The 9,725-nt window shown below is 41.8% G+C and overlaps 1 protein-coding gene across 3 annotated transcripts in view; it reads right to left on the bottom strand.

The window, feature by feature from the left end:
- Positions 1–1,879: 1,879 nt before the first annotated feature.
- The window catches only part of DSP (desmoplakin), a 45,445-nt gene continuing 37,599 nt past the window's right edge, over positions 1,880–9,725 (bottom strand). Inside the window, exons 23-24 of one of the 3 annotated variants that reach the window (XM_066376994.1) lie at positions 6,965–9,259; positions 1,880–5,794 (exon numbers count right to left, since the gene is read on the bottom strand). In XM_066376994.1, the coding sequence (XP_066233091.1) occupies positions 2,561–5,794; positions 6,965–9,259 (5,529 nt within the window). In that variant the 3' untranslated portion in view covers positions 1,880–2,560. The remainder of the gene's footprint in view (positions 5,795–6,964; positions 9,260–9,725) is intronic. The other 2 variants (XM_066376995.1, XM_066376996.1) reach the window with 2 other exon arrangements.

The raw sequence follows: 9,725 nt of genomic DNA, 5'->3' as shown, positions 1-9,725 counted from the left end.
GCTCATGTCTATGACCCCACGCTCAAAGCCAGTGACCCATGCTCAAGCCAGCAATCTCGAAGTTTTGAACCTGGGTCCTCCACATCCCAGTCCAACACTCTATCCACTGTGCCACCACCTGGTCAGGCTACACTTCCTCTTGGTAATCAGTAGGATAATCTATAGGATACCTCGAGGCCATATACATGTCCTGTTCTCCAACAAATTTACAGTCCTTCACTGAGTCTGTGATTATGTTAGGAATTATAAATGATTCTTTAATACTATCATGGCTTGTTTACTAGCTAGCATTCTTACTATATTACATTTCATTGTTTCACTGTAAGACGTTTTTTTTAAAAATCATTAATTTATTAATAAATTATTTGTAGTTTATTATTATTACTCTATTACCACCATAATTCTTGTTCAGGCTCAATTGTCCCAAATTTGACCTGTGGGAACCACTTTAAACCACCCCATGTCTCTCTGACACATTCCCATTAGTCCTTAAGTACTTCCTTGTATTGATTAGCCCAAGCTTACTGTGTACATTTCCTACCCTCCAATCTGGAATCAGCCCTTTTGTTTCCCCAGATGATTATAACTCTCCAAATCAAATCCCTCTTATATTATTTCTATTTTATTCAAGCCTACTGTCAAATCTCTGCTTCCCTTTGCACTTGCATCCACCAGATATAGAAACAAACATGAAGGAAATTTTTGTGAACAGCTGTTTCCAAAGGCAAATACCACAATTCTCTCACCTACAAAAAAATGGGGATAAGTGTAAAAAGGCCGAGTGCCAGAAAATACAGAAACCAGCCAGTAGCTGCAAGCAGATGTGGGGTCAGGGATGAGTTCTAACATCTTTACTTCTTATTTACACTTACAATTAGCCCAGCAGCCTGGAAAATGTTAAGACTATTTGGATGATCTTCTATGAAAAAATATATATTTCCCTTTTCAGTAGATGCACTGAATGTGAACCAAATCAAAACTTAGTACAGGTCTAAAATGTCCACCCACCATGGGATCTACAATTTCTGGCACAATGCATGGCACACAGAACTCAATATTTAGTGCATGAAACTAATTATAAGTCTTCCAGATTGGGAGGGGGGCAAAGGCAAGAAAAGAAGACACGAATACTGTTTTCACTCTAAGTCCCAAAAGCCCCAATAAGTATTATCTTAAGAATGATTTTAATACACTATAAAATGTTTGATTGTATTTATACTACTGATATATGCAAGTTGTCCCACTGATGACTTTGTCTTTTGTCCTAATGCAGACTGCAAAGGCTTGAAGTCACTTTTAAATTCTGTTGAATCCTTATAGTACCTAGCCCAATAGTAGACACAAAATAGAGATTCAGCAGTGTTAATTTAATGACAAATGTCTGACTTCCAAGTTTCTCTTTGATCAAAAGAAGAGGCTTCTATCTCATTTCCTTCAACAGACAGCCAAGAACGCTTCAGAAACTATCTTCATAAATTTAAGGACAATGCTTTTGGGGACAAATGAAATACCATGTATTTTGAGCATTTCCAAAACAGAAGCTTGGCCACCTCATGTTTTTTAAATGTTATAATTATTTTTGCCCACACTATTTAATACTCATTGTCCAGAATAAACTGGGTATTGACCTCTGGTCTCACCCCTATGCAGGCTTATTCCCAAGGACTCTACCTGGTACACAGCAGGCATTCAAAAAGTATTGGGAAAACTACCTTCAAAAGCCAAATTTTAAGAATTGACAACTAAAATAGTTTATAAGTGGTCTTTCTTAATATGTATTTTACAAACAGATCATTTTGACATATTTTACAATCATCAAAAACCTGCTGCTAAATGTCTTTGTGTATATAAACATGTTATTAAATCAAAACACAAAAAATTCAAAAGTTCAAAAGTTTATTGCCAGAATAGCAAACTTCATAGACACCTTTTTAAAGTACACTGAAAATGACAAGCAAAATAAACTAAGAATACTTTAACCAAAGAAAAGACAAGATTGCTGCTACCATCTAGTCAAACTAATACCAAACCAGATAGATACATACGAGTATATGGGTCATACCATCCAGTCTAAAACTAAAGGAGGCTCATTCCAAAATGCTTAGGTTTGGGTGGAGTTTTTATTTCCTTGGCAAGGGTCAGGAGATGTGGGGGCAATTTTCTCTTAATACAGGAAATGGAAACATTTATGAGAAACAAAATGACTAAAATATTAATTATCCATTTAATTTTTATCTTCAGGAACAGAAATCTGTATTATAGGCCAAAAGAAGTTCAAGAATGAATCAAAATCTAAACATAGGAGAAGAAACAAATTCTAAATTCAATTTGTGCTATCCTTACAACTGATTACTTCAGATATACTATATCCAGTGTATTGCATTAGTTAAGGTGAGCTAAGAAAATAAAAAATCCAGAACAGCCATTACTATTTGATTTTAATCCTTAAGCACAGAAAATTCTATCACTAAACTGCAAGCACTAGAGAGTCTTTATTATTTAATAAAGTGAAAATTCATATAAATGAAGTTAAGGTATAGCAACCATTTCCAACTGCCTCCTAGTGCCCAATAGAGCTACTGCTAAAGGAGTAGGAGTAAGAGTAGGAAGAATTCCCTGTTGCATCAAAGCTTCCTCTCCGGGACCCACTGAGGGAGCCAGAGCGGGAGCCAGAGCGAGACCCAGAGCGAGAGCCAGAGCGGGAGCCTGGGGCAGAAGACATGTTGTAAGGGCTAGGCAAGCCCTTGGATGAGACAGAGGCGGCCTCCAGAAGGCGTAAGCCAGTGACATCTTCCACCATGGAACGATTCATAGCATCCTTGTAGGATATTTTTAACTTGGTTTTGGGGCAGGTCAGGATTTTGGCATAGCTGCTGGTGTCTTGCAGCCTCTGAGCTGCTCGGCCGTCGATGAAGCCTTTTCTGATGGCCTCTTCCGTGCTTATCCTCCCATGCACTTCGGGGTCAATGAGGCCCCCAGTGAGGTACTGGAACTCTAGGAAGCGCTGACCAGCCTCATAGGGAAGCCATTTTTCTTTCACTGCCTCTGCTGCAGACATCTTCTTTCCCTTCACACCTTCAAAGCCAATGAAGGCTTTCTGAGCAGGCTTCAGCCTGGTGGTCATATCTTGGTCGATCAGGCCCTGGGAGACAGCATCCTGAAGTGACAGCTTCTGACCGGTGGTAGGGTGGATAATGCCACCCGTACAGGCCTGAGCCTCCAGCAGCCTCTGACCAGTGATGCTATCCACGATGCCCCGTTCTATCCCCTCAGCAATGGAGATCTTCTCCAGGTTTTCCGTGTCAAAGATGGCTGCAATAGGGCTCGATTCTTCCAGGGGGTCAGAGAGAGAGCTTCTCTTAATGGTTAAATTCCTGACACTGGATATGGTAGAAATCTTACTCACTGACTCATGTCTAGAGCTGCTGAAAACGTCATCACTGAGACTACCACTCCCGCCACTGCTGTTGCCGACACCATTTTTCAAGGAGATCATATCAGCAAATTGAGTGAGGCTAAGGCTGCCAGATCGGTACTGATCGAAGAACTTTCTATCAATGAGGCCCTTGTCAATAGCATCTTGAATATCATACTGACTGCCTGTCTTTCTATCTACCAGGACCACCCGGGTGGAGCCATCAGACCCAGTGATAGTTATTTCTTCCCACTCACACTCCTGCTCACACAGTTCTTTAAAGGTGTCATAATCAATAAGGCCCTTCTTGTAAGCCTCCTGAACAGACATCTCCTTGTTGGTTTCTGGGTCCACAATGACCACTCTACGCTTCCTCAGGGTATTCTTCTGTGATGTCTGCACCTGTTTCTTCCTTTCTTTCAGAGGCAATAGACATAGCCCTGTTTCCTCATCCTTGATGCATCTTTCTTTCAGTTGTAGGTAAGTAAGATTCTCTTCAGTGTTTGGGTCAAAAAACCCTTTTGTATCATCACTGGGATCTGAGAGAATCTCACTGAGCTCCTCATTAAAGTAGCCCCTCTTGTATGCTATGTCAACTGGTAATCGGTGGCTCTCCTTCGGGTCGATGATCCCACCGGTTGCAATCTGTGCTTCTAATAATCGAATGCCATGGCCCTTCTCAATGAGCTCCTTGTTCATGGCTTGGAACAAAGAAATTATGTTTCCCGTTTCAGGATCATTGTACCCAGTGACAGCTCGTTCTGCAGACAGGAGCTTCTCTTTGAACTCAATACCAACCAGACCTCTTTTATAGGCTTCCTCTACTGGTAACCTCAAGTTACTCACAGGATCCACTATAAAGCCAGTAGCTGCTTGGGCTTCCAGCAACTCCAGAGCAGTACCAGGTCGGACCAAGCCAATTTTCATGGCTTCATAAATGCCAAGCTTCTGTTTTGTGGTCTCATTGTAAATGCCTGCTATGCAACTTGAACCCTGAAGAAAGTCCTTAATTCTCTCACCAACCTCATCATAAGAGATTCGACCTGACTCCAGTTCATTTACAGTGGAGAGTCCCAATATACCAGAATCTACTAGCTCAGAAACAGGCACAGGCTGTCTGATTCCTTGGAAGGACATACTTCTCTTCTGTACCGACAGCAAGAGCAAACCAGTGTGAGGTTCGATTCTGCACCGTTCCTTCAGCTGCATATAACTGACCTTCTTTTGGGTGACTGGATCCACAAAGTTTTTCTGACTATCACGAGGATCATTCAGGGACCGATATAAATCTCTGTCAATCAGCCCACGGGCCAAGGCTACATCTTTTGGCAAAAAGACACTGTTCACAGGGTCCACAATACCTCCTGAAGCAATCTGGGCTTCCAGCAGACGCATTCCGGTTTCTCTATCAATCAAATTTTTCTTGATGGCTTCTGAAAGAGATACTGTCTTGCCCGAAAATGGGTCATCAAATCCAGTGATAGCTTTTTCTGCTGTATATATTTGTTGACGGTCATCAAAGTCAATGAGGTCCCGAGCTATTGCACTGTCAACAGTCAGCTTCTCATTTCTGTGGGGATCAATTATACCACCTGTAGCTGCCTGGGCCTCCAGAAGCATGACTGTGGATTCTGGGGTGATCAGTTTCTTTCTCTTGGCCTCTACCAAAGAGTACTTTTCCTTAGGAGAGACAGAAGCTCCAGCGATAGCTCCTGCACCCCGAAGATAAGGCTGGATTTCAGAAGCAACTTCCTCCACTGACTTCTTCCCCTTCAGCAGCTTGTCCAAGGTTGTTTTGTCAATCAGCTGGCACTCATAGAGCTGCATCGCCGTCACCTTCTTCCTCAGTCCATCAAACACCAGCTTGGAGGAGTCCACAGTCCATTCATACTCAGTCTGGGTCTCCCGATGGGATCCATATGGGCGCTGTTTCAGTTTGTCAATTTCCCTCTGAAGTCGGGAACGTTCTGTTTCCAACTGTGACTGTGTCTCCCTGGTAGAATCCTCCAACTTGCGCCTGCACCTCTCCTCGATCCTCTTGATCTCTGCCTGGAGTCTTTCTATCTCACTCCTAAGGCTATTCTTCTCTCTCTCGCTCTTTTCTCTTTCTGACTCTATCTTTCTAATGGCCTCTTCTTTGCGGGAATATTGGGTTTTCCACTGATTCAGATCATTCTGGATTTGCTGTTTCTCACACTCGAGGCGCTGTTTCATCCTACATTCTGCCTCTAGAGCTGCTTTCGCGCGGTTCAGCTCATCCTCCAGCCTCTGCAGCCTCATCTTGTCTTGCTCCAGAACTTTGATTTTCACCAGAAGGCTCTCTCTTTCTTGCACCACCTGAGTGCATTGACTCTTTGATTCCTGAATCCTATTAGATGCCTAGAATTTAAAAAGAAAAAGGGGGAAACAATTGGATTATATCATATGACTACCATAATTTAACCTCTTTTCCTACATTAAATAAAAGAAACCTGTTTACTTATTTTCTCTTTGTTTTCCCTGGCTTTACTGTTATTTTATCTTACAAATTCATGGGAAAAGATCTGTAGCTATATGTTGCCACTATGAGATATGGCTTCATATTTACTATTTTTTCCATAAAAAGAACTAAGAAAAGTTGTGGACCTTTCTTATGCTTTTCTTTTTTTAATTTTTCCATTGACTTGAGAGAATGAGAAAGGGGGAGGGAGGAAGGGGAATCAAGAGAGAGAGAGAGAGAGAGAAAGAAGCATCAACTCATTGTTTCTCTCAGTTTTTCCATTTAGTTGTGTACTCACTGGGTGCTTCTCATACATGCCCTGACCGAGGGTTGAACCCACAACCTCCGGCTTGCTGGATCCATACTTTATCCACTGAGCCATCCAGCCAGGCCTATTCTTAACAGTAATTAGGGTTTCAAAAAGATACAAGGAGTTGTGTTCCAGTAATTACACCTGCTATACCTACAGCTCACCTGTTACACCTACACTAATGTGTTTTTTTAAAAGCAATACAAATCTTTCCATATATAAAAGACCCACACCCAGTCCCACACAAATATTGTCTATAGAAGTCAAACATATTAGAAGTTAAAGAAATCTTTTTTAAATTGGGGTTAAAAAAAATAATAAAAGCCAAACAGGGCCATGATCAAGAGAGTAAAATAATGTATGCAGAAAAATCATGTAAGCAAGAGAGAAAAGGTGCTTTTAAAATGAAATAGACACACATAGAACATGGCTTTTATTTAAGAAAATTTAAATTAAAAATTTAGGTCGCAGCTAAGTAAGAGCTATCTTCTAAAAAATAGAGCAAAACACTCAGATAAAGCGATCTCAGATGTTATACCAATGCTGAAGTTCTAAAAGCAGGGCCAAACACAGGTTACACACAAACTGGCATTGCGGCAGTGACAGAATAGAAGGGCAAAGAGCATTCAAGTTACTTTAAAGCAGCTGTCTGGATGATGACAGATAGTAGTGATAGTGATAAAAAGAAAAATTAGATAAGACAATAATAGAGTGAATTGTTTGAGAGACAGTGGAGCTGTGATCAAATATTTGTGAATACCTCTAAAGCTTGCTTTTGGAATTTCTCAATTTCCTGTCTCAAATTTTCCCTCTCTCTCTGTAAATCATTAATCAGTCCCTGCAGTTCCAGGGTTCGGTTGTTGCTGATCTGCAGTTGGCTTCTTAGTTCAGAGATGGTTGCGTTTTTATCACTATTTGCTTCACTCCGGCCCCTCCTGAGGTCATCATATTCCAGCTTCAGGTTCCGTAGTTCTTCCTCCAACATCAGGTGCTCCTTGGTCAAGTTCTCTGTCAGAGACTGCAGCCTCTCGATTTCTATTTTGCTTTCATTTAAGCTTCTGCTTTTATCTTCTATGGCCTTCTGAAAATGCTCATTCCTCAAGTGAGCCTGTTTGACATTGTCCTGTTCCTGGAGCAACTGCCGCCTCAGGGCCTCTACATCCAAGGAGAGCCTCCGCAGCTCTTCCTGGGTCCTCTGCTTCTCCCTCAGATGGCCATCCAGTACATCCCTCTGCTGCCGGAGGTCATCCTCACTCCTTTTCTTAACAATGGATGCCTGCTCCAGCTGCTGGGTCAGGCTGGTGATTTTTATCACTTGCTCCTTCAAAGACCTCCTCATGTCTTCCAACTCTTCTTCTAGCTGCTTCCTCTTGGAGGAATCTTCTGAGGCTGTTCTCTTCAGCCGGTTCAGCTCCTCTTCCACTTTCTGCTTCTGCAACTGTAAGTCCTTCAGAGAGTTCTGGAATCTGGTGATATCCTGGTCCTTCACAGACCTCTCCTGGGAAATCCTTTCATAGTCGATTCTCAGGCGTGTCAGTTCTTTCTCCTGAATCTTTAACTTGCTTATCGTCTCTGTTGCACTATTATTTGCTCTCTGCAACTCATGCTGGGCCCTTTGTAGCTTAGCATTTTCATCTTCCAGGCATTTACGTTCATTTGTTTCTGTTTGTATAAGTTGTTTTAACCTTTCTATCTCCTTATTTTTATCCTGGATCGTCTTGGCTGCGTCATCAAGGGACTGCTTGTATCTCAGACTCTCTTCTGTTCTCATCTGCGTGACCTGCCTCAGTTCGACCTCCAGCTGCTGCTTTCTCTGAGTCACCTCCGAGCCAGTGGCCTTTTGTTGCTGGACATTTTCTTCCATTCTCCTGAGATTCTCCGTGGTCTGGGCTAACATGTTCTTCAGCCTCTTTACTTCTTCGGAAAGGCTCCTGTTCTCTCTGGTGAGGTCGTCTATCTGGGCTCGGTAGCCACTGGTGTCGTCTTGCCTCTGCATAGTGAGCTGGTGGATGGTCGTCTTGGTGATGTTGATCTCTGTCTCAAACTGGTTTTTTAAGCTAATGATTTCCTCATCGTAACTGTTTCTTACCTTAGCCAGTTCATTTTCATATTCCCAGCGGCGCTTGGCCTCCTCCTGAAAGTCAGCTTTTAGTCTCTCAATCTCCTTATTTTTGTCCTGAATGGTCTTTGCAGCCTCTTCCAAGGACTGCTTGTGTCTTGCATTGTCCTCAGAGCGCTGCTGGATGACCTGCTTGAGCTCTAGCTCCAGATGCTGCTTCTTTTGCATCATCTCAGAGCCACAGGCTTTCTGCTGAAGGGTAGCTTCTTCAGCCCGCCTTCGCTGCTCTGTGGTCTGCAGGATGCTGTCATTCAGCCTGACAATTTCATCCTTCAGATCTCGATTTTCCCTGGAGAGTCTATCAAGCTGGTTTCTGAGACTTTTGGCATCATCCTCTTTTTGCATGGAGATCTCCTTGATGGTGGTCTTCGTAATGTTAATCTCTGTTTCAAACTTGTTCCTTAAATTACTCATCTCCTCATTATAGTGGTTTCTTACCTTTGCCAGCTCATTTTCATATTCTCTCTTCCGGGACCCCTCCTCCTGCAGAAGAATCCTCAACCTTTCTATCTCGAACTCCTTCTCTTTGATGGCTTTTTCAGACTCTATTTTTTGCCAGCCAAGGCTCTCCTTTTCACATTGTCTTGCTTTCTGCAGTTGGTCATAGTCACTCTTCTGTTGGTCAAATCTGTCTTCCATGGCCTTTCTTCTTCTCTTTTCATCTTCGATCTCGTAAGTCAGTCTGGTGATCTTCTCGTTGAGTTCTTTTATTTGGCTGTAGCACTTGTCTAGATTTTGCTTAGCTGCCTTTCCATCCAGCTCAGCCTGTCTCTTTAGCTCCTCCAGGCTCACAAGCTTGGCTTTGAACTGGGAACACTCTGTCTGGTATTTCTGCAGGTTCTGATCCAGGAATTTGTTCTTATTGCAGTTTTCAGAGTTGGCATCCCGGGCCAGTCTGAGCTCCTCTTCCAAAACTTCAATCTTGGTATTTTTAAGCTATAAAAGTAAAATCAGAAATATGTTAAAGAAAACCATCTCATATCACAAGAAAGCAGTGCTTTTTCCTTCCCAGACCAGTGTTACATTTTCATTTTTCTTTATACACCCACATACAGCATACATACAAGCATACATACAAACATACACACACAAGCACATACATAGTGATATAAGTCAAAAACTTCTTGACAAAAATTGAAAAAATCTGTCTTTTCCTAATTCCATCAATTGCTTATATGATCTTGAATTGAGTATATGTAAATTTTTAAAAATGATGTATATATAGCTTTGAGTTTCAGCCTCCTCATCTATAAATGATGTAATTCCTTCCAAAATCAAAAGCTTATGATTTCATAAATTATGTTTCTTTATTGATTCAAGGCATAAAGTAAGTTCCCACCTAAACTCAATTCAAGTCTTAGAACTGAGTAGTAAATGAAACAATTACTCAATGTGAAAAATT

Source organism: Saccopteryx leptura, chromosome 3 (genome assembly GCF_036850995.1).
Source record: "Saccopteryx leptura isolate mSacLep1 chromosome 3, mSacLep1_pri_phased_curated, whole genome shotgun sequence".
Classification (NCBI taxonomy): domain Eukaryota; kingdom Metazoa; phylum Chordata; class Mammalia; order Chiroptera; family Emballonuridae; genus Saccopteryx; species Saccopteryx leptura.
The sequence above is the reverse complement of the archived record's forward strand: the minus strand, read 5'-3'. Positions and strand labels throughout refer to the sequence as shown.